Consider the following 26,098-nt stretch of genomic DNA (forward strand, 5'->3'; position numbering starts at 1 on the left):
AATTAAGGGCAAACAAAGCAAACACAAAGCGATGATGGACAGAGCGCTGAAACTTTTCAGACACTCACCCCCAGTCACATATCTGGGTTGAATCCATCATCATCCTTTATCTCACTTCGCCACCGCAGTTCAGATCCAGCCATATGCAAATCAGTCTTGAACCTGTTTCTCATGGGAACAGTCCAGCCCGAACTGCCAAACCAGGTCTTCTCTTGACCAGAAACAAGCATCCTGGGACTGGTTTCGTGGTAACACCCCTCATCAGCCAGGCTAGCTGATAATAAAGAGAAGATTTTCTATTAACGTTTAAACTTCTATGAAAAAATATTTATTAATCTTTGTGATTGTTGGAAATGTGTTGACAGTTTTTTAATCTTTTCCTCATATAGTATGACTCCTACAGGTGGAATGATTGCACCAAATGTGTCTCCCTATAATTGAGCTTCTCTCTCTATAGTAAGTGTGTGTGTGTGTATGTGCTGGTGTAATTGTTAATGCATCTGTACTATTCATGTGAAACATTTTAGGAAATAGCACAGCTAAATAGCAGATACCCTCCCAGTCAGCAGGAAACAACCATTCTGTCCAGAAACTAAATAAACTCCTGCCTATGTGTGCAGACATCGAATATCAACAATCTCCTACCTATGGGTGCACGTCGAATATCAACAATCTCCTGCCTATGTGTGCCATCGAATATCAACAATATCTTGCCTATTTGTACACACATAGGCAGGAGATTGTTGATATTCGATGTCTGTAAATCTCAGACGACCTAGGCCCCAGTGTGATTATTTTTTCAATCTAGGACTGGTGATGCATGTTTTGTCCATTGGTTTATTTTTGAATGATTTCATGTATTGTCGCACAATTTGTGATTGTTTTTTGTATGTAATGTTAAACTGTTGAAATTGTATTCTTTAACATGACATGGTGTTAATGTATGTATTGTTTTTAAAAAAATATGAGAATAATAGTGAAATAAACCACACAAGCTTGTGGATTAAGAACACTGGCTCGTTATATGTTGAATTGTGTATTTAACCTATGCCACTAGAAACCTTTTTTGCATAAGACGGTTAATGAGCAGAGACATAACAAATCTTTGCTCCCATGGCTTGTGCGTATTCCTGTAGTAATCTAGAGTAAACATTTGTTGAGTAATTGTCTCTACTGGATGCGACAAATTAAGCCTTGAGTTGCTCTTCATCATTCTGGTATCCATATGTTTTTGTTGTGTTTGTTTCTAATATCTTTCTCTGGTGTTAAATAAAATCCATCCAGCACTATCGTAATCTTTCTATTGTTATCACAAAAATTGAGTACATAATATGTTTACATGTATTTCTAAGGCAACACATTTCCCCAAACCCAGATTAGATGTACCCAAGTTAAAGTTCAATGCAGAATTTTGTAAATAACTTTTCTAAGTAATTAGTTTAAAAAACGCAATCTTCTTTTAGACAATCCTTAACCCTACTCCATGTTTTTCTAATGATGTTATGGCAACTCTTTTACTGCAGACTCAAGCTTAGGTTGATCTTCTGTAAAATAAAAGTGTAGGAATTGATTAACATCAGTATCTTGTTTTGATGTAACTTTCTTTCTTAATTTTCAAAAGTCGTTTTGTAATTTCATTGCTAGTACTAGTCAGATGACCTTTGTCTAATAATGCTCACTGTGGTGATGTCATGGAAGTTCAAACAGTTCAGATTTCACATCACACAGTTCATGTACTGTGGCATTCAGTACGTTGTCAATTTAGTAAGACCACTCAGGTGCTGAATACCTCCGACAAGGTACTTATGCTCTTTTTTATCTTTTTGGTTTTTGTTGATTCTCGCCTGTATCCCTTTCATCACTTCTTTCTGTCTTCTCTGGAATAGTCGATGGGATCCGATCAGCTGACAGACTCTGTTTCAGTCTTCAGTGGCCACTCAACTTCGCTAGCGAGACTGCTCAGTTCAGGACTTGTTCCTTCACCTGGATTTCTTTGCTCTACTGATGCTGTTAGTCATATTTCCAAATTGAGAATCAGTCTCTGCTTCTGCTTCGTTAGAGACTTCAATGACACTTGGTGCAATGACAGTTGCTTGAATTTGCTGCAATTGTTTGCAGTTCTTCACCCCTTTCTCCTTCTTGTTGCTGATGTGATCCCAGTACCATTGCTCCCCATGATCTCACAGCTTGGAGAAATGCAGTCATCAATGCTCTTGGTTCAGGGTGAAAGAGCACAATTTCTTCTTTGGGATGTCTCACTTTCTTGGTGTGTGATGCATGCACCCAGTTTGGAACTCCGCCACACTTTACAGCTGTATTAGTCACTTATATGACTTGGAAGGGGCCTTCCCATCTCAGCACCAGAAAATTCTTCCTAACATCCTTCTTGATCATGACCCAATCACCAGGATTGAGGTTGTGGAACTATTCTTGGTGTAGATCTTTTGTGGCAGCTGCAACCTGGTAAGAATCAGAATGCACCACATCAGCCAATCCTTTGCAGGAATCGAGTATCATATCATCTGTGATGTTCAACAGTGCATTTGCAGGTACAGCAGGTAGCCTCATTGCACGTCCCATAAAAATGTAATGTGGCAATTAACTAGTCTTCCCATCAGGGAAACTTTCAGTATTTATCAACACAAAGGTAAAGCATCTGGCCATTTCAGTGATATTGAGGTACAAACCTTTGCTAGCTGAGAATTGATAGTCCCTTTGATCTGTTCAACTATCCTAGACTCTTCAGGTCAATAGATACAATGTAGTCTTAGCTCAATCTGTAAAGCTGTGCAAATCATCTTCAGAACCTCATTATTGAAGAGGGTCCCTATATCTGACTCCATAGAAACTGGCATGCCATACCTAGGTATCAAATCTCGTAATAACAAATTTGCTACATTTAGACTGTCATTTCATCTTAGTGGGTAGGCTTCCATGTATCTCATGAAGAGACATACTGTGACCAGGACATCTGTCAGCCAGTTCCAAACAGGCATTTCGATGAAGTCCATCGGAATTCTGTTGAACGGACCACCTGATCTCCCTATGTGACTCAGTGTGATGTTTTCTTTTTCCTGCATTCATCTGTTGACATGTCACACATCTGTGACACACTTCCTCTGCCAGCATCCTGAATCTGGGGTAAAACGTGTTCTGCCAGAAAAGGCAAGTCCTGGTGTCCTTCTCTGTGTGTGTGTCCATGAAAGTATCTTGTCATTGGTAATAATAAACTATCAGGTAATACTGGTCCCCCATCAGCTGACTCCCACTTATCATTTTTCTCACAACCTGCTCTAATTCAACTTTGTTGTTCTGCTTCTGAAACGTTTTCTTGCACCCTTTTTAACTCATCACAAGATTATGTTACTTTCTTCAATATAGAAAATTAAGTGTTCTCTTCAGACTCACATGTGGAAGTTAAAATCTAGAGCCCAACAAGGCACAATACCATGCTACCGAATCAGCAAACCTATTTCCCATGACAATGTACCCATTCCCATTTTAATGAGCTGCACATTTAACAACTGCAATTTCAACAGGTAATTGGAGAGCTTCTAAAAAGTATTTTATCTGCACCCCATTTCTAATCGGGGTTCATGCAGAGGTCATGAAATCTCTTGCCCAAAATCATAGATAACGCCAACGCCGTACTGATTATTTGTAAATACAGTCACTCTCATTTGAACAGTTAAACTGCATGCTCTGGTAAGTGCAATCAACTTGTGCTGAGGTAACCCCTTGAAGTTATGAAGCTTCGACAACATCATTTATTGAACATATAGCAAAAGCTTCTCTCAGGGTACCCTCATTTATTTTTCAGGCATGAGCCACCTACAAAGATTACATGATTGGCCTCAATCAGAGATTCATCCTTAATATCGGATCTAGGCCTTGTGCATAAATCTGTGACATCTAGGCAATCCTGTTCAAATTCATCACAAACATCATCATTTACTAGAAGAAGTAGCAGGATTCAATATTTGACACCTTTTAATGACCACGTTTTCAGAAGGCAAGATTTGCTGCTCATACTTTGTGAACCTATTATGGGTCATGTACTGCGTTTATGTTCTAGTCAATAGAAGCTCCACAGAGTGAGGGATGATTACTGTTACTGGATATCCCATCCCTATGCTCTCACTCTTTTCCAGACTAGTGCAGACTACTGAAACGGCTTTAAGACAGCCAGGCACACCTGCATCGATGGGCCAAGGGTAGTTTCCAAGCACCACCGTGTATCTGTGTTTGCACTGTGAGAGCGCAACCTTTCCTCTCAGTGCAAAATATAAATAATTATTTACTTGAATCTGGCATTCCTAGTGCTGAAGCATGACAACGTTTTTCTCTTAGCTCTATGAAGACTTTCAAGCATTTGTTGTCCCTTAGAAGCATATTAGCCACATCCTTATGTGTCAGCCTCAGTAAAGGCTTTGCCACTAAGGAACAGCTTGGTATCCACTGTCTACAGTAGCCAAACATTCCCAAACACATCCTGACTTCTTTCTGTGTTCGAGGTTGAGTAATCTGAATAATTGATTCCACTCTCTCTGGTGACACCTTTCTAGTTTCCTTCTCAATTATGTGTCCCAAATATTGACTTTCTCTCTGACAATACTGCAGTTTACCTGGAGACACCTTATGTCCGTTATAGTCAGATGATTCAATATTACAATGGTATCTTGTCTAAAGGCTTCTCATGTGTGAAGCCACAAGTAGTTCATCAGTATACTGCACGGGAACTGATATGGAGGGCATCTGTGTTTACTTTAGAGTATTTGTTCAGACTCTGATAAAAAATTTATGGATTTCTGTATACCCTTGTGGGACTCTGCACCATGCAAAAACTTTCTGCTGGAACACGAATAAAAAGAGAAACTGGCTATTCATGTGCAGTGGCACTTAGAAGAAAGCCTGGCAAAGATCAATAATGGTAAACCATTCTGCAGTACAAGTAATTTGGAATAATACTGTGGCTGGATTCCGTACCACAGGAAAACTTGGGACAACTATTTAATTAATCTTCCTACTGTCTTAAATAAACCATATTTTCCATTGGGTTTCTGCAAACCCATAATCGAAGAGTTACATTACTCCCAATCCGTTCCCTCCAAATTCCTTTCTGTATCATGTCTTCAATTACAGGAGTAATTCTTGCAATTGTTTCTGGGTTCAGATTATACTGTGTTGTTCTTGGAAACATTGCATTTGCTTTTATGGTAATCTGAATGAGTTCTATTCCTTTAATCATTCCAATGTCTTTTCCTGTGAGATCCCATACTTCGGGGTTCACAGTTACTCTTAAATCAGCAGGCAATTCTTCAATTGTCATTATTAGAAACAAGCATACACCTGACTTTTGTTGAACCATTTTAAATTCCACATCCTCATCATGAGTTTGAAACTCGACACCTTCTGGTGTACAATTGATTGTACAATTTAATTTGCACAATACATTTCTCCCTAACCAGTTTACAGGACAAATTCGGGATTTTCCTCAAATGAGCCTATTTTTACAGGGAACTTCTCTGAAAACTGCTACAACTTGAATCTTCTTTCCCAAGGGGGGTAGGTCTGGAATGTCCCCACTTCTATCAGTGGATCTGGTAGCACCATTATATATAAGAAATGATATGGGGTGGCCGTTCACCTCACCTACTAAAAATGGGCCACTCTGGTCTAACTCAAAGACTGCACCAAACATGCAAATGTCCTCTCCCCTCAGTCACAGTTATTTAGAGGTATCTGAGCCTGAGCCATCAGTATTGGAAATTTGAAGTTGCTGTAAAGCATTCCGATTTGCATTTGAGAATTGTTGGAATTTATTTTGATTTATCTCTTGAAAAGAATTTGCATTTGCTCTTGCCATCTGGTTCAAATTAAGTTTCGGGTGTCCTATATTCTGTGGGATCATTTGAGCCTGTGGGACCTGTATCACCGGGACTTGTTTTTGCATGGGCGCCTGCATCTGTTGTACTTGCATATTCTGCATCTGTATGCCTTTTTCTCCTGGAATAGACATGCATTAGGTTCAATTATTTAATTGTTAAGAAATTGCTCTGTATGGTAAACTTTACTTTTAGAAAAAATGTGCATAAGCCATCTGCAAATACCTCACGGTAAGTTATATATGTTACTGGGCAAATGCATATCTAATACTAAAAGCCCTAACATATCTTGAAAAGTTCTGGAGTATTTTCACAGTCTTAAACTGATTTTACTGCGAGCTTTCAGGGCACTATAACAATGTATGCTACACACTGACAATTAGTTTTTAACCCTTCATTTAGGAACAAACTCAAAAATGAATGCTGCCATGCCAATTCCTTCAGTTGTTCGCATTTTTGACTGCTCTAACGCATTTATTTTACGAGTTTAACCTGCCAAACTGTGCGTAAGGAAACCATAGGAGAGGGGAGTTCACCTAAACTTGGAAACCAACTTCAGCTGTTGAACCCTGGTACCAGTTGAATACGGATTCCCTCCCGCTTTGTAATCAGGCCATGTTCTTTTAAGCTGAACCACCTACTAAAAAGCATGGTTCAGGTAAGGCTCTGGGGCCCTTAAGTATGGCAGACCTATTTATTTTTATGGATCATTATTACTAGAGGTGTGAAAATTACATGGAATGTAGATCTGTCATTTTTTGCTATATATTAGCGCAAAATGCATCCTCGAGTCAATAATTGGTGCGAGGATACATTTAAACAGCACTGCGAACAGCTGCTCACGTTCTGTTGGTCCCATGCACTTGTGAACATTTTTTAACAGAAATTGTGCCATTCGTAGTCAGTTTTACAGTTAAAGGCTCATAATTATATAAAGTGGCTTACTGTTGTGATTTGGGAACTTCGCATAAGAATCAATTTGCGTAATTCCCACAATTTTGTGAATTATGCACGTGGAATATAAATTTTGCCCAGGCCTCATTATTACTCAATGGGAGGCTTTAATCTTTTAGATCTCTCTTCAAATGGGAAATAAAGGGAAAGGAGTCAAATAAAACATTGATTTAGCATTCAACAGTATGTTGCCATTGCTTACTCATATCATGAAATCCAGTGTAGCCTTTTTTGCTTTTTATATATATATCAGTGTTTTATGTTACAATTAATTTCACCTACCATGAATGGTTTCAAAGTACAGCTCTGACTAAGTATCTTTGAAAATATCAACAAAAGCAAGCGCACAGCTTAGAAGCCCTGCCCAAGTTCCTCCTGTGTGCAAAATACATGTGGGAAAGAAATAGGTGGTGTTGTGGGGCAAGGAACGCTGGTAGAGCTTCATTAATGACAGTGGCTTTGTCCCTAATGAGGGAGGTGGGTTTGCAAAGAAAACCTTCATTTGGTGTAGACATGCTCAAATTAGATGTACACCATGTATAACTGTTACAAGTGGAAATATTTGTGTCAGAGCAAGTTAGCTGGCTTTTGGAGGGGGGGGGCTAGATTTGTATGTGGCTGGCTGTAGAGAGGTGGAGGTGTGGTAGTGATTGAAGAGGTGTGTTTTCAATTTTCTCCAGAAGAGCATGAGGAATGGAGTGTTGTGGTTGACTGGGGTGATGTCAATCAATGGTGGGGTACTATCACAGCAGTGTTGCTTTGCATGTACTCTTGTTTCTGGTGCTTGGTATGGTTGATAGTAGTAGTGTTGAGTGAAGTGAAGCCGGCAGGATGCTTATTTTTTCCTATTTTTACCAGATGTATTTGAGTGCTCGGTGTCCTAGGCATGTTGGGTTAGCAGTGGGTAAGACAGGCAGCTAACATTTAGTCATTATTTGAGCTCTATTGATCTGAGTTGACTTGTGCTCCCACTGCCACTGAATGCTTTTTTTGGTTTGATGAATGAGGGATCTTTTTCAGTAGTTTTCTATAAAAACAGTGATTTTTACTACTTCTCCTTCCTTAGAGTTAATGCTGAGGCTAGGGTCCCACATGACTTTCAGGTTTTTTGCTTTAGTTATTATGGGAGCAGTTTGGCTGAGGATGGTGGGCCAGAGTATTGCAAGTCTGGTGTTGGGGTCCTCAATGAAATTTCTTTTTTCAACCATCATCATTGAGGCTTTTTTGGCCCAGTCAGTTTTCCATGGCTCATGGCTCTTTCAGTCAGTTGTGAATTGACTAGAGGCCCCTTGCATCTTTGATTAGTTTTGTTTGTCATCAGATTAGGGGCAGAATTGGAGGTGGCAGACCTGAGAGATCATCTTGGGTGGTTTGATGTAGGTGTTTGATATAGATGTTAAAGAGGGTCAGGGAGCCCCAAGGGGCCCTACAATTGCCTGGGCTGGCTGCTGAGCAGACGTCTCCACATCTAGTTTTTTGGCTTCCTTTGAGCAGGAATCAGACTACCCAGCTCACAGCATTCTCTTAGGCATTGGTGAAACACTGTAATTTGCTCATAAAGATGTTGTACTATGTTGACTGAGGTTGTGCATTCTCGGAAGATTCTGGACTCCTATTATAGGATGAAGGCTATAACTGTGGTCATGGTTCAGTATTGCAGACTGTACTCTCACCCAGGGATCCGTTATTTCCAATGTGGGACTTTCTTCAGACTTCAGAGATCCATCGGAATACATTAATAGTTCATTAACACTTACAGCCCTCTAGGGGTGGCTTTTTTTCTATAAAATGGCTTCTTCAGTGACTGTTTTCTGGGATTTCTGACTTTTCCATTTTAGATCTCACCTACATGCCCTGTCAATAAAGGTGATGATCTCTTGTGTCTAAAAAGGGGCTTTTAGCCCACACACTGCTTATAATTCATTAACATCCTTATCACTCTTGTTTGTTGCCTTCCAATTTGGCAGAATATGCAGGCGTCACTTCCTTTTGTTTGTGAGCGGATGAACCAAGTACAGATGAATTAATGTTAGTGCCTATCCACTGCTCGCGCTGTGAATGAGGTACTATGTCTTCTTGTTGTGAATATTATTTATATCGCAAAACTTGACACGAAGATATCAGCGCTATACATGAGCACTACTTGCATATCACAAATTCACTTTTTTTAGTGCTTGAAATGAGCACCAATTGCATTCCACAATTTAAGTCTTTATTTTTTAATAGGAAGAGAGATTAAGTGATTTGACCAGAATCACAGGAAGTTGAGCCAATGCAAAGACTGGAACCTGATTCCCCAGTTCCGAGGACAGTATCTCTGCCTGTAGTGCCACATCCTTCTCCCCCCCTCCCAATCTGTATATTGCCTCTCTCCTTTTTTTAGCCATGTTGCACAGTAACTGTGCTGCTGTACATGTTGGGTAAAAAAAACACTGGCAAAGGCAATCAATCTCACATACGCGAAATCTATTGGCTTTGTCATTGCAAGTTCCAGTGAGCTGTTGATGAAGATGGAAAGAGATGTTCTTAGCATTTCAGCATGGGTAGCGGCGACTGCCAATTAGCATTAGTCCCCTGAGTTCTTTGTGGCTCTCGTGGGCACCAACGACTGGCCATCGGCATGGCTACCTAGGTCCTTGGTGGGTCTCTGGCCTTTCAGAATAGTTTGGATTTCTCAGGGTTCCGCGGGTGTCAATGCCAAGCAGTTGGTCTGGCACTAAAATGGGTTGTAGTTTTGAAGATGTAGCTTTAAGGACATTATCTGATCGGATTTTATGTATTTTTGCAAAGAAAAAGATTTTACATTTTTTGCATACGCCCTGGTTGTGTGGTAAGGCAGGAGAGGTGCATTACGGGCAAAGCAATAAAGTTTGGTATGACATTGAAGAGTCGTCAAGGGCTATTTGCATGATTTTGCCTTTGAAGAGTTGCCATTTTTTCATATTCCGATCCCTCTTTTGCTTGGAGTTTACCCTTTGTTTTCATGTTATTTGAAGCATGACTACGATAGTGTTGTTTGTTACCCCTTTCTTTATTGGGTTGACAACTGAAATACCAACAACTGATAAGTATACAATTTAGAAAACAACTATGGAAAGAATCCACTACTCTGAGCTTTGAGCAGATGAGGGGTCTATAAATTCCTAATAAATAGTGGCATATATTTGTCGAACAAACGTGATATTTTCCGACATGCTCATCGACAAGGTCTGTAGATGTCAACTAAAAATATAGCCCAGTGTTAATTTTAATAGTTTTAGACCCTATTATAAAGTTACTTAGTGTTGCATTTTACATGTCTTACATCACCAGCATCATACGAAGAGGGAACTAACACTGCAATGTCTACTTCCGCTTGATTTCTAGGTCGTAAAGTCGAAGATGTTGCCCCTTATTTTTCCAGTACGATGGAGGGTTGTAGTGTGACTGAAGGGCAAAACTTTACGCTGCAATGTTCAGTTGGGGGCACCCCAGTGCCTGAAGTCTCATGGATATTAAATGGTAAGCCAACCCCAGTCAAGGGCATCTTCTATTACCTGTTTCATTCATCCATGTAATATGCCTACCTATCATTCTACAGGTCCACCAACCCTTTATTGTCCCTCTTGCATACTGTAGAATGATCCCTGTAATCCTAGGCCTCTGTTACTTTGCCGCCAACGTCTCTCATGTAGCATGTCTACCTATTCCGTGCTGGCATGCGGTCGAGCTGCTGAACTAGCGTAGCTGTTAACAAGCTTTGGAGATGCACCTGTGTGCCTGTGAGTGGTACTGTGACCTGAGAGGAACTTGGCAGCATTTCCTGCAACCCCAGATGATTTCTTTGCTCTCTAATACTGCTGCTCTCTACTGATGAAGGGCTCAACCCAGAAACACGTGTCTAGAGAAATACAGCAATGTCTGCACCAACTTTGGTGAAAACTCCAGCAAATTTTGAAGTAAGTTTGAACTGTGAACTGCATTTACCAGGATGCAAAGGGGCGACTTTGCTGGGACAGTGAGGCAGTGTGCTCCCAACCCCCATGCATAGCATTGCTGTTGGTCTCGCTGCCATAGGACCTACCAATGCATTTGTCAGCCTGCCTTACTGCTCTCTCTAGTAGCATGACCCCTTATCACACTATTAACACGCCAGCTGACTCCACTATTACTAGGCCCAATTATGGAGCTGTCATGCCTTTCAACCATCCATTAACAAGTCTGTCAAGCACTCTAATGATCTTTCTATTGCTTAGCCTGCAGAGCCCACTAGTAACACCTTCATGGACACGTCCTTCCTCGTGCCTGCTGATCTTTTCAATTGTATGCCTAACATTTTCTCTGTTAAAATGCCTACCATTCCCTCTATTAGAATGCCACATAACCTCTCTTGTAGCGAATTTTTAGATATATCCGGTATTGTGTCTACCAACTCTTCCCTGACAATTTCCACAAATTTGATTTAGTTTGAGATGTTTGATATGAAATTACTCTGAGTAGGGAGAGAGGCCTGTGACCGACAGCAGACCTCCACCCAATGCGTAATTTGAGCTGGTGGTGGCCACTGGCACATATTTCCAAGGACCAGCAAGTACTTTTACGCATCAGATATTTACCGATCAAGAAAGGGAAAAACACACAGATCCTCATTTATGAGGTTTTGGTGCAGGGCAGCGCTGCAAGCAATCTTCCTGCACTGCCATGCATCAAAAGAAAAGGGCAGGAATGCTCCGTATCTATGATACAGTGCATGCCTGCCCTTTTCCCCTGGGCTGGTGCACAATGGGCTGCATGCACCAACACAGGCACCCTTGCACCATGGTGCACGGGTGCCTGCGTTGCAGGGCTGATTGATTTTGTGCAGGAAGGGACACATTCCTGCTAAAAATCAATCACTTCCGCGATTTCTTCTTTATATGTGTGCTGCTGCAGCACACATATACAAGGCCATGGAAAGCCACTTAAAGTGGCTTTTTACGTGGCCTTGTAAATAAGCCATGGCACATTGCTCCACCGGAACTTTAAAAAAGTGATGTTCCGGTGGCGCAAAAGTGCCGCAAGGGGCCTCATAAATGAGGCCCACAAATCGGAAAGACGCAGGAAGAGAAAGACGGAAAAATCGTCATGAAAGGAGAAAGTGGGAACCTGCAGGAGTGAGATAAAGGGGCAGGGAGTGGTTAGTAGTTTACCAAAGAGGCGTGAGGTGGATTTCAGACTGCCAACCGGCCACGGTTTCTGAGCAGAGCTTTGTGCAGCAGCATTCGTTAGTTTGCAAATTAAGCCGTGCCTCCACTGTTGGGTTAACATTACCTTCATGTCACCATATTGTTAGGTCTTGCTTGGCGAAAGCAGCGCATGCGCTGCATTCGCTAATTCGGGTACCTTTTGTAATCGATGCTGGCGAGGGTTTTCGTGCACGCGTCTGCATGTCCGTAGGACAGTGGACTGTCCGCCGCCATCTTGTTAAACACACCGGCTTCCTTCAACTCTGGCTCCGTCAAGAGATGTGCACGCGCGCGCGCATGGCGGCGTACTTTCACTTTAAACAGTGCATGCGCGGACCCAGAGTTGAAGGAAGCCGGCGTGCACCTCACAGGAGCCCCAGCCCTGCCAGCCTCTCTCACGCAGCTGCAGCCGCCCCAACGCCATGTCACACAGGAACCCCAGCCCGACCGGCCCCCTTGGTGACACATGGCGATTGTTACCCACAGCACACGCTATGCTAATGAATCACCTTCAACATCGCTCTGGATGCCGCTCCCATTCCAGTCTTTTTTTGATGACACGCCTCAACCCGTTTAGCATGGGTAGTCGTCACCATGCGCATACCTCACCCGCGCTATGGAGTACATTCTGCAGATGTGCCGCCAAACGTCATGTTTCTATTCTGCTTTGCGATTTTAAATTCCTTTGGTTTTTCCATTCGTTATTTTCATAGCGTCTCTGGTGCTCAAGGCTCTCGACAGGATGATTCGAGCAGCTTCTGCGAATTCAGCCTCTGAAAAGCAGTAGCATTTAGGCAATTCACTTAATACAATGCACTTTTAGAAGAGACTGCTGTATAATGTAGCAAAGTTTCAAATGTTCAACAAAAGGTATTATTGACTAATATTTTTTTTTTACTTTCTTATAAAGCCTCAACACCACACTCCATTAGACGTGTTGTACCTGAATATTCTGCTTGAATACTTTACAGATTTGTTTTGGAGAAGACCTAGTACGGAGCTCACGTTTTTTGCTACATTTCTTAAAAGCCTTCAGTCTGCAGCATGGTTTGTTTTTGCTTTATGATTTGGTTCAGTTAGCAGTTATCCACGAAAATGGGCTACGTGTCCTTCAGGTGTTTTGAAGGTCTTCCTGCCTGATATAGACAACCGAAGAAAGGAGCGAGTGTCTACCGAGTTAGGGCGTCCTTGTCACCATTCTGATCCTTCTCAGTGCTAAAGGCAGCAATCGTTGTATGAAGAACTACTTTTTGGCCTGAGTACCTGACGGGAAGGTTCCTGGTGGCATAAGGACAGCAGTGGCCCACGGACCTGTTCTGGCATTAGTATATCCAAGGTGAACTGTTTTTGCAGGTGATGGCTGGAAAGTACCTATTTCCTGGGTCAGAGTGTGCACTGTAATGTAACTGGACCATCAGAAACTGTCATCTTTTCTGCATCTAGCATGCAGCCTCAAGCCCCTCAGCTACTGGAACTTGGGACTTTGCACTCTGTTCTGATTGTTGTTTGTGGTTGACTTGAAATTTCTTTGGGCTAACGCAACAGTGGGCACGGTGTTCATTTGACAAGGTTTAGCAGTGTTGCAACTAGTACACAACCGGTCAAAGTGCTGGATGTATTTACTTACCATCAGTATGTTCATAGCCACTCTCTACTACTCTCTACTACTCTCTCTCTACTCACTCTACTACTCTCTCTCTACTCACTCTACTACTCACTCTACTACTCACTCTACTACTCAATCTCTGCTACTCTCTGCTACTCTCTGCTACTCTCTACTACTCTCTACTCTCTACTACTCAATCTACTACTCACTCTACTACTCACTCTACTACTCACTCCACTACTCTCTCTCTACTACTCTCTACTCACTCTATACTACTCTACTACTCACACTCTACTACTCTCTACTACTCACTCTCTACTACTCTCTACTCACTCTCTACTACTCACTCTCTACTACTCTCTTTTTACTACTCCCTACTCTACTACTTCCTACTCTACTACTCACTCTCAACTACTCTCTCTGTACTACTCTCTCCTCTCTACTGCTCACTCTCTACTACTCTCTCTACTACTCTCTAGTACTCACTCTCTACTACTCACTCTCTACTACTCACTCTCTACTACTCACTCTCTACTCACTCTCTCCTCTCTACTACTCTCTCTACTACTCTACTACTCACTCTCTACTACTCTCTACTACTCACTCTCTACTACTCTCTACTACTCACTCTCTATCTACTACTAACTCTACTACTCACTCTCTACTCACTCTCTACTACTGTCTCTACTACTCTCTACTACTCACTCTCTACTACTCTCTCTCTACTATTCTCTACTACTCACTCTCTACTATTCACTCTCACTCTCTACTACTCATGCTCTACTACTCACTCTCTACTACTCACTCTACTACTCACTCTCTACTACTCACTACTACTCACTACTACTCACTCTCTACTACTCTCTCTACTACTCACTCTCTACTACTCTCTACTACTCACTGTCTACTACTCACTCTCTACTCCTCACTCTCTACCTCTCTCTGTCTCTCTCTCTACTACTCTCTACCTCTCTACCTCTCTACCACTCTCTACCACTCTCTACGTGCACACATATGCACATAGATATATATATATATGTATATATATGCATATATATATGTATGTGTATATATTTACATACATCTCATCCAAACTCCCTCCTCAAAGGAAAATGAGCCGCACTCCCAACAGTGACTGTAGATACAATGTATTTATGTATTTCGTTTTCCTAACGTGTTTCAGTCGTCTTCGACCTTTGTCAAAGGATACGTTTTGGCATCTGAAATCCACAAAGCTATTTGCGTCCTTCATTTATTGACATTTTAGCCCCCTAGTGGATGACCTCTGGTAGGTCCTGGCAATGGATCTTGGGACTTGTGGTTCACAAATCAACCCTCCGGTGGGTGATGCCTTATTTACATACATATATAAACATATATATACCTCTGCATATCTATATAAATATAAATGCATGCATACATATACATATGCATGTTACGTACATGAAAGTTTGAAAAACACTAATAAAAGCAAAGCTAAAAAGCCACCTAATTACAAACAGAATTGCTTTAACTTAAACAAGGGCGAGACCTATTGCATTTTCAATGCTTGTTTTTAAAAGCATCCCTTGTCTTTTGACAGGTGCTGTTAAAAAACACAGAAATGTTGACATCCATGGAGTACATCAGGAGGCATGCGGTAGTCACCTGGGCTACTGTCTGCTCTATCTTGGGCCACCTGCCACAATTCCCAAAGAGGAAGTTGTCCCACTGGCATGGGGCCCCTTTGCTTCTTGCCATCCAAGCTTGGGTGTTGGAAACTGATCAATGGTTTACAACCGCAGTTGCAGTCACACTAACTTTCAAATAGGAAGAGGGGGATGCTACATGCTCTCTCATATTTGCAAATTGTAATAGGTTGCAGAAAACTTTTTACGAGGTGAAAATACTTTTCGGATTTGCAAAAGGGCTTTCGCGTATTACACTAAGGCATGATTGTGAATCACAGGCATTTGCAACTGGAAAATATATTTGTGTGTCAGACCATAAATTGCTGTAATTCATTTCAGCTGACCTTTTTCAGTCTGTTGAGAAGATTTAAGGCTGTATACGTTAGTACCATTTACCGACCAGTTCAAAAACTATCTTCACCCCTCCTTCTTTATGATTGTGTCCTTTACGGTCTGAAAAATGATTCGAATTTCATATTTAAATTTACAAGCAGATACACCAGTGAAGCTCATTCATGTGTTGTACTCTAAGAAGATGGGTCAAGTCTTTGTTCACCTTAATGTCGCAGCCAAACCTCAATTGTTAAAAATCGCCTTAGTCCATTTTAAACATCTTTATCCTGTTACTGGTACTGCCATCCTTACTTTCATGATGCTTCTGCACACTTAGCAACATGGCACAGCCAGTGAAGCAACTGCCATCTCCAGGTATGTATGCGTTTGGAGTTTTATTCCCAGCATATCCAACTCTGCTTTTCATCCTTCTGAGGTCGGTAAACTGAGTACAGTTAAAATGTGTGAAAATAATATGTCTTATTTGCAGCACCTAGAGATGGGAAGAGAATAGTATGGTGTGTTATATAGAAAGTTAACATTTTTACAGTTTAAATTATTTTAAGTTTTTATAAAGCACTCTATGCTGCGACAACTGTTTCGAATGCCATGAGAAAGCAGGGTTACCGGAAGGACGATGAACCGAAACATAGTGGCCTCGAAAAATTACACGGCCAAGCTTTTGTCTGAAAGAAAAGGAGGCTCCGTCGGCTGCACATTAGATCCATGGATAAGTAGTTGAGCCAATTTTAGGTGCTGGACCTGCTCATGGTGTGAAGAAGACACTTTGTAGCTGATGCGTGAGGTTTGCTTTGTGGGTGTTCTGAAGGCTATGCTGGCTGCTGGGTCTTTAACCCTTTTATGAATCAAATTGTGTTTTCTGTGCCTTAATGTCCGGGAGTTCAAAAAAGGATTTAAAATGAGTACAGACCCCAATTTTTAATCACAGCTTGAAACAGGATTTACAACTTTTAAAAAGACCAGATCATGGTCTGTTCGATGCATCAAGTTTTTCGTCTACTTTTGATAATGAAGAAAGTTGCTCTTATGGTTGCAGTGATGATGTCTTGTTTGCCCTACAGTATAGGCATCTACAAGGGACTCCCCGTCACAACTCTCAGCCTAACACCATGTAGCCAGTCCTATTGAACCTCCATTGTAATGAACAGATTATACATGCTTTGACGTCTGATCCCTGGCTACAGGTCAAAGATCCTTTGCATAATCTGCAAGTTCCCATACAGCCGTTCCCCTGAGGGAATATCTCGCAGAACTATGTCGATCACACAAACCCGATGGACGCGACAAAGACCCGATGTCTTTGGTCCGCCTCCCCTCAGTTTGTACTTCTAGATAGAAGACATTCTGGTGAGGTTTCCACATGCTGAAAACTCAATTGTCCTGAACTCTCTAAATCCATCTCTCCATGATGATTGGTGGTGGCTCTAACATGGGTTCACTTAAAAGGTTCTCCAGGGGTAGTGCTTGCTGCCCTTGCTTTCTCTCGTGTTACTGTCCCTGCTGTCCCAGGCTCTGAGGTGACAAAAGCAGCACCGGTAAACAGAAACTGGGACACTTTGCTGCACAAAACATGTTTTCAGCTTCCACCTCGTTCAGCAAGAACTAGCTGAGCTCACTGGCGGCCATGAACAGTTGCAGCTTGCCACTGTTGCTATTTGGCTGAATCAGCTGACATGCCACGTGGCAGTCCAGCTTCAAGGATACCCCGGCCGCAGACACTGCTGTTTCCTTCTGGTGTTGTTCAGGCTGCTGGTTTTGGGTGCAGCATCAAACATCGCGTGCCATGTTCAGTGAAACGGACCAGAGTCGATGGCGTATTGTAGCATCGGCAGTATCATCAATAATACAGGTAAGGAGATGCCTTTGATCTTTATTCCTGACCAGTATGGCTCGCAGCTAGGCCAGTTCAACCGCTGAGTGCACATAGTCGGCTGGCAGAAATGTTGGGGGTGAATGGGGAGCTTTCTGCTGCTGGCTAATGGACAAGTGGGGAAGCATGACCCGTGTGACCTGATGGAGATGGTGTCAGCTTTTCAGAACTACCTCTACAAGCCTGCTGTGCAATTGTATTGTTTCAAGGAGCTGAAATAACTCTATAGAGCTGTAACAAGTCTATATGGCTGTAATAACTGAAATGTTTGCTTACCTTAGTATCAAGAGTTGTGTTTTGCCCCTAATATATTATTTAGAAGGATTCAACTACTGAGCTTGTGATGTTTTGGATTCACAAAGTATGTTGAAGTGAGCTTAATATGTATCATACAGAGTTTCCTTGCAAATGCATTCTGCATGGAGGTCTAGTTCTGTTTGCAATGTTTTGAATGCATGAGTAATTCTTCAGGTGGTATGTTTCTGTAGCTTATGTGTTACATGCATGATGCATTCTGCAGGCAGGCCTGGTTTTCTAGCATGTAATGCATGATACATTCTGCAGAGCGGTCTGATTGTTAAACTTGTAATGTGTTATGTAAGCATAACACATTCTGCAGGGAGGGCGGGCTCTAGCTTGGAGCATGTTGCAAGCAAGTTGCATTAAGTTTGGCTCATGCGCCTTCTAGTGCTCCCCGCACAGGGTTAATGCTGAATGGAGATTAGGCTATCCTTACCCTGCTGCTTCCTGTGAGTATTTCCATTATTAAATTCCACAGTGAAAGGAGGTCTAGCTGTCCAATAGGATGCAGTATGCAGGGATGAGTATTTCCATTATTAAATTCCATATGAAAGGAGGTCTAGCTGTCCAATAGGATGCTGTATGCAGGGATGTCGCTTCCTGTAGCTTCCACTACTTTCTTTGAAAGATCTAAAGTCAAAGGCATTGGAAGTCCTCTTTCAACAGCAGCTCCGGCTGCAATGAAAGGAGACATGGTAGCATGGGATTCTAGATTACAATGTAGGGGGATCTGGAGTGGGTGTGCCAAAAAAAGTATATCTTATGCAGCAAGACCATTTCCAATGTGCTTCATTGTCAGTATGGCTCCCATTTCTGCCAGGAAATGTAGTAACCAAATCGTATTATTTGCTACAAAATGCAGTGCTTATCTCAGAGATGAACCCGAAAGGTAACATTGCAAACCGAGGAGCAGCATGGTCAAGCATACGTTCTGTCATGTCCTCTACTGCCACAGGTGCAATAGCCTAACGGGTAAATCAGAAAGCATATAGGATCCAGGAGCAATAGTTGATATATTTGGAAGGTAGCTCCAATACCTCGCTCCACATAAGGGAAGAGGGTCTGCGGCAATGCTTAATTTGTGGAAACAAAGTGCAGCTACCTGGAGTTCCACTCTGCAGCCAGTGCAAGTAAATGTTATTGCGCCAATTCCAAGGTGGGTAATCTTCAAACCACAACTAGACAATTGCTGCCCCTTTATCTCAAACTTGCAGGTTTGTGCTTTCTGTTTGTAATCGGGTTGCCGTCTTTTTCTTCCTTCGTCTTTCAGGGATGTGTGTTTTCCCTGTCTTGCACTCTGTAAATATCTGATTAAGGAAAAGTAACTGCCGGTCTCGAAAAATAAGTGCTGATGTCCCCTACTGGCAACCCCAGGCTCAAATTAAGCACTGGTCTGATGGGTACAAGGAGTGTGTTCTTCACACAACTTTTTTAACTACATTTTGCAGAAATTCTTTGCACAAGTGTGTCATAGACTGTACCCAGTTAGGATGTTACCCAGTTGTGGGTGACATTGCACAAGGGTAAAAGGGTTGACTTGGCGCAAGACTTGACACCACCACAGTGAGGACTGTGAAAAAATGCTAATTTCGCTCCTAGAAATCAAAAAAATTATATTTGTGTACATTCTAATGTTACATTATTTTATATGTTCATCTCTACTGATATTCTGCCTTTTTTGCTGGAAAAATATCGTTGGGTTAATTTTTGATGAGAAAAGATCTAAAAAAAAGTAATTTTCTTCTACTGGGCCCAACAGCGGGGGTTGAGGCCTTTTACTCCTGATGTTCCGGAGCCCAACCTACTATGATTCCTGAGCAACAGGGCCTAGTACCCCATTAACACTTGACTCTCAGTGGTAGCGTCGGTCAAGCAGTCCAAGGCATCTCGGGCAGGGGAGATAGTCACAGGTGGGGGAACACAGGCTCACAACGCAAAATGTCTTCAGCAGTAGCAATAAATGATTATCCCGTCAAATACCTGATTTTACTGAAAAAGGAACATTTATATATGAATTTAAAAGTAAAATACACCATTCACAAACAATATACACAGTCACCGAGGTAAGGGCTCTTGTAATTTTTAGGTGGATTTCTGAACCCACTCCCCTTGCACTAGCGGTTATTCTCCATTCACTATGGGTGACATTCAGGTTAAGCCCCACTAGTAGTCCCAGTCTCCAGAGTCCCTCTCCAACTCCTTATTAAGGTCATAGTGTTCAGAGCTGAAAAGCTTTGTGACAAGCAAGATCCCCCAGGTCCATCTGGCCATAAATTAGTCGTACCCGCACCAGCTGAGCGACTGGTATCTCCAAGCACGCCCACTTCACAGTCGCTGAAACTTCAGTGGCTGTCTCTGGTAAGCTCCTCACACATGGCCTGAGCGGGGCAGCTGTCAGGTGTCCTTGAGTCCCTCACACGTGGTCTTGAGGAGGCAGCACATGTGGGGTCCTCAATGCTCTTCTGATGCTGGTAAGTTTAAGAGCCTCCCCACAGGTGGGGTTTGCAGGATGCGGGGTGTGGTGCTCCTAGTGTTGGTCCTCAGTCACTGCTTGGGCCCACTCTGGGTACCACAGTGGGTTCCTTCACCTGACGAACATCTACCCCCAGCCTGCTGGATCACTGCTCTCACTCTGTACAAAGGCAATGGCCGGATCAGCATTGCATCGATCTCCCCGCTGGCCCCATCTGGGTCATTGGGTTGTAACTTCAAACCTGCAGAGATCCCACAATCTTGGCAAACTATAGAACAATTTCTCTTCTTCCTTTTCCAGTAAAGATACTGGAGCAACATGTCAGTAAAATCCTGTCCCATCATCTGCAGGATCACTCATGGCTTGAGGGGGAGCAATTTGGCTTTAGACCTTGCCATGGCACTGATACTGCGCTACTGATGAAATGTACAGGATGGTAGACAGCGGTCATTCAGTGGTGCTTGTCCTCCTTGACTCATTAGCAGCCATTGACGTGGTGAATCACCACACTCTACTTTCTAGATTATCTTCAGTAGATGTTGGTGGACTCGTGTCAAAATGGCTAAAATGATATCCTCAAGACCGCTGCCAGGCTGTGGCCATGCCCCCTTTCTGCTCTAAACTCAGAACAACTCAAAATGGCATCCCGCAGGGATCTTCATGCAGTCCAATTTTGTTTAATGTCTACATTAAGCCATTAATCTCGCTCATTGAAACCTATAAAATCAAGGTTATCAACTATACAGACGATACTCAACTGAGTCTCCGACTTAACAACAATCAGTCGGATTTGATCAGTAACTTTCAGACCTGCTTACGAGACATTTCTAAGTGAATGAGTACATTCCCTAAAGTTAAACAGAGGTAAAACTGAGCTGCTCTGCTGTTCCTCCAGTAAAATTCCAGTATCTGTGCCCTCCAATATTTGGCCTTTGTCCACAGAGACTCCTCTTGGCACCTCGGAGAAGCTCCGGAATCTTGGAGTAACGCTGGATGAGAATATCTCCTGCTAAAAGCACCTAAATGGTGTAGCAGGGGTCTGCTTCGCTCTTCTTTGGGGACTCAGGAAACTGTTCCTAATGATACCTTCCCAAACAAGATCTCTAATTGCTAGGTGTGTAGTGCTCAGTAGGCTGGACTACTGTAATGCCCTTCTTCTGGGAGCCCCCAATTACTTGATTAGGAAATTGGAGTGAGTCCAGATAGCTACAGCCAAACTAACATTAAATAGACCTCGGAATTCTTCAGCCTTCGGTGCTCTTAAATATCTTCAGTGGCTGCCAAACGGCAGAGGATTATTTTTAAATCACTCTGTATTGTATTCAAAGCTCTCCAAAATAAGGGCCCAAAGCTACTGCGGGTTCGACTGAGGAAATACACTCCAGGAAGGCCGTTATGTTCTGCTACACTTATCCTCTTCCAAGAACAGAGATTTAGGAAGGTGCATCACGGTGGAAGGGCCTTCACTGTTAAAGCTGGGTAGATGTGGAATAAGTTACCATATCAAGTAAGATCTCAGACTGACATGCTTAAGTTCAGGAAAGCCCTTAAAACCGGACTCTTCTCTAAATAACACTTATTTTTCTGTTGTTGTCTCCTTTTTCCTTTATTTCTGTATTGTTGATGATTTTAGTGCCAGGATACCATTCTGGTCACAGTATACTCTACAAATAACCCATACCGATACAAATACAATAGTTCACAGCATCCCTCTCCTGGTATACAGTGGTCACTGACTTTACCCTGCACATGGTCAGTGACCTGATTGGTGCAGCAGCTGTCTCCTCACACCTCGCTACAGGAATCAGTGTCCGTGTTTCTCCACTGGACCTCGCTCCCTCCAGCTCTCTCCTCTTCCTTACAGGGTGCACTGGTCTTGGCAAGCAGGCAGGGACTGGTGGTCCAGGCTACAGGGGCAGGTGATCTTGGAGTCACTGGATAATGCCCCCTCACCCAGTTGCGTGGCTGGCAATCCTCGGCGCCCATTCCTGGTCATGGGATGAAACCTTGCAGAGCTTCTCCCCCTCTCTCAGCCTGATTGGCTGCTTGACAGTTGTCAATTTTGGGCACCTCAAGCTCCCCTTCTTGTAGTCCATTTCCGAACACTAAATTTGACTTCGATTCTGAGTCTTTGAAGTTCATGTTGGGGGTCTGTTTCCTTTTGAAGTGCCCTCTTCTCTGTTCTCTCTTCCTCCAGACAGCAGTCTGTCACAGCAGTAGTGACTCCAAATCTGATAGCCCCACAACACAGGCCATGGGAGTGACTTGAGGCTCATACCTGGAATTTAGCCACAGCGATGCCTCGAAAGGTTACCCCAGGGCCTCAGCCGTACTCTTTAGGATTCTCTTATCATCCCCATCTCGTTCCTGAGATGTGTCCAGGCCCCTTCCCAGTGACCTCTCTCTGAATTAAAGGGCTCCCTTTGAAGTGTACTGAAGGGCCTGGCTCCCCCTTCCTCCAGTGTGTCCCACCCAGCTTTCAGGAATGCAGCAATAAGCACATCTGTCCTGAAGGATTCCTCTACCCCCTCATGTTCCTCAAGTTACCCATGTGTCTCCCAAAATGGAACAAAGTATCTTCCATGTATTGTACCATTCATAGCACACATACACCCACCACATGCATATACCAGACATGCACTGTTTAGAAATGCATCATCCCTGTATTGCACTATTCACAGGCACACATACACCCACCACATGCATATACCATACACGCAGTGTATAGAAATCCAGGGTGTAACACATACCCCGCAGCTCCCGCGGTGCTGGGGGCCCCCAAGCTGCAGGGGGACCCCTCAGCACAGTACTCAGGCCTGAGAGCTCTGGATTAAAGCCAAAGTGGGGGCCCCTCCGTGTACCTGGCAGGGGGGCTCCCTCAACTTTCGTTACGCCACTGATAGAAATGCATCATCGTTACAACAAACAAATGATGGACGGAATGCTGAAAATGCAGACATTCTCCCCCAGTCAAGAGATCTGGGTTAAATCCATCGTTCTTTTGCCCACTACGCCACCCCAGTTCAGACATGGCCATGTGCAAATCAGTCTTGACCCTGTGCCTCATGGGAACAGTCCAGCCCGAACTGCCAAGCCATGTCTTCCCTGGACCGGAATCAAGCATCCTAGGACCGGTTTCTGGCTATCAGCCGTCATCAGCCAGGATAGCTTGACTCCAGTGGCGTAGTGAGCACGGGTCCCACGTCTGGGAATACCCATCCCACTTAGGGCGAAAAGCGTTACAACAAACAAATGATGGACGGAATGCTGAAAATGCAGACATTCTCCCCCAGTCAAGAGATCTGGGTTAAATCCATCGTTCTTTTGCCCACTACGCCACCCCAGTTCAGACATGGCCATATGCAAATCAGTCTTGACCCTGTGCCTCATGGGAACAGTCCAGCCCGAACTGCCAAGCCATGTCTTCCCTGGACCGGAATCAAGCATCCTAGGACCGGTTTCTGGCTATCAGCCGTCATCAGCCAGGATAGCTTGACTCCAGTGGCGTAGTGAGCACGGGTCCCACGTCTGGGAATACCCATCCCACTTAGGGCGAAAAGCGTTACAACAAACAAATGATGGACGGAATGCTGAAAATGCAGACATTCTCCCCCAGTCAAGAGAAATGCATCATCCCCATATTGTACTATTCACAGGCACACATACACACAGCTCATATGCACTGCAGAGCACTACACACCAACCCAATGTAGACCAAGTGTGAATTAAGCACACAGCAGCCTTTAGGCCTCACTCCAGTGGCACAGGACAAAATAACCTCTTCATGTCTGTTGATCACTACACAGTATGCTGCCACCACTGCGCTCGAGCTACTTAACTCCTGGCAAAGGCAGAAGCCTTTCGCCACCGTGAGGGTAGTGTATTGGGGGCCTGTTTCAGTCCAACCAGACTGCAAACAATGTGACAGGGCTATGTCATGGTGAAAAATGCATGATCCATGTTCGCCCATGACAACAAAAACCAGCATCAGGAATCCAGACATCATTTCAGTTCAGGGAACTCCTTTCAGGCCCCTCACCTTGCAAGGGACTTCTCGGTCATAAAAAGTTTGGTGCTCGCCAACAAAATTCACCTATATGTATCATCAGGGTGTCAAAGTCTAAAGCGTAGTAATTTTTCCATCTTAGTTTTGCATCGAATTGTCACCTCCTTTGTTATGAATGACAAACCAATGTTGCTCGTTCCCCACAATCGCATAAAGACGAAACAACTTGCCTGAGGATAATGCTTGTTTTGTTTTTTAAGTGGGAAAATCAATGCAAATCAGTTAAACCCCCACTGCAAAATAATAGAACATGATTTTGCAAGTGGATGATGAATAGTTTCATGAGGGGAGTTGATCCAAAAACTCTTCCCAGTGCTGTTGGCATTGAGTATGCAATATTTTCCATTTGTGGTTCTAACCTATTTTACTATTAAAAAAAATTCTCTCCGGTCTCCTCTTTGAATAAATTATTTTTCTTAACATTCTAATAGTAGTATGTTTTGCTTCTGTGTTTCCCTGATAATATGTACTCTATGATTTTTGTAATTCCACTTCCATTTAAAATTATGCTAATTTCATTACAAGAAATGCTTTTATTTTTGCCTATTCTATTTTCTTTATCCTTCCCCTCTTATCCTGTTTTCTACATATAATTGCAAATATTTTCCTGTTCTATCTTATTATTATTCAAATGTTTTCTGTATATTATTATATTATATTGTGAGCCTGCTGTTTATTTCACTTTTTCCTACTTAATAAACTTTGCTTTAACTTAAAAAAAGAGAGCTAAAAAAAGAGTGCCAAAGAACAGAACACCCAGTGTGTAATCAAACAAATCAAAGCAACAGCTGTTCATTAGAATACCCACTGCCCAGTCCTAAAAAAACATCCCATCTTTGTCCATGGTTCCCTTCTCAAAGCATCACTCTGGCGAGTGGGTTCTCTACGCTCAGAAGAGTGACCTTTCCCCACATGAAGTGCTATCCTGGAAAGAGTAACAAAAATTGTACATCCAACCACCTGTGTAAACACGCCTCTCTGCACGTAAATTCCAGTATAGCACTGAGAAATCAGATTTTTTTTAAACTTATTTGGTCCAAACAATGACTATTTCATTTGAAAGTTTACAAAATAACTGTGGGAGCCGGTGGTGGGGGTACGGTTGGGGTGGTCTGCCGGGGTGGGTGAGTTCCAAATGTGATGCAGAGAGGTTTCTGTTTCACCAGCCAATTAGATTATTATCCCATGAAGTGGTATGCAAACTCACAGCTCTCACACTGCAGCACTTTCTTTATATGGTGCATCAGTTGAAGGCATGGAGCCTCATTTAGGAAAGGTCAGCATAATGTATGCCAGTGCATTAGGTTGTCATGCAAGTCTCAGCAGAACATTTTTTTTTAATCATTCTATAATTTCGGTAATGGTGTTCGACATTCTATTTTTTTAGTAAATGTTGCATAATGTTTTGCGCAAGTGTGCAAAAAGCATTACCACTAATGTATAATTTTGTAGATTCCAGATATGTATTAGAGCAGTACTTTGTCACTGGTAGCATTAATGCATAGATTTTGTGCATGCACAAATACATGTTATGTTTGGGCTAATACAATTTATGCACATGCAGTAATTTAAATTTTGACCTACATACGAAAATATCCTGCACCAAAAATGACTTTCGCACAAGTGTTTTGTGGGGCTAGAGCTGTAGCTGAAACTTGTCGAATGTTATTTGCACATTTCCATGACAAGAGCACTGATGCACGATGCAGAATTCAT

The 26,098-nt window shown here is 42.8% G+C and overlaps 1 protein-coding gene across 3 annotated transcripts in view; it reads left to right on the plus strand.

Moving 5' to 3' along the window:
* MYLK (myosin light chain kinase) overlaps positions 1-26,098 on the plus strand; it is a 1,478,514-nt gene that overhangs the window by 758,737 nt on the left and 693,679 nt on the right. For all 3 annotated transcript variants that reach the window (XM_085647312.1, XM_085647311.1, XM_085647313.1), the window contains one exon: positions 10,206-10,340. In XM_085647312.1, coding sequence (XP_085503438.1) covers positions 10,206-10,340 — 135 coding nt within the window. The remainder of the gene's footprint in view (positions 1-10,205; positions 10,341-26,098) is intronic.

This window comes from Triturus cristatus, chromosome 3_2 (genome assembly GCF_964204655.1).
Source record: "Triturus cristatus chromosome 3_2, aTriCri1.1, whole genome shotgun sequence".
NCBI lineage: Eukaryota > Metazoa > Chordata > Amphibia > Caudata > Salamandridae > Triturus > Triturus cristatus.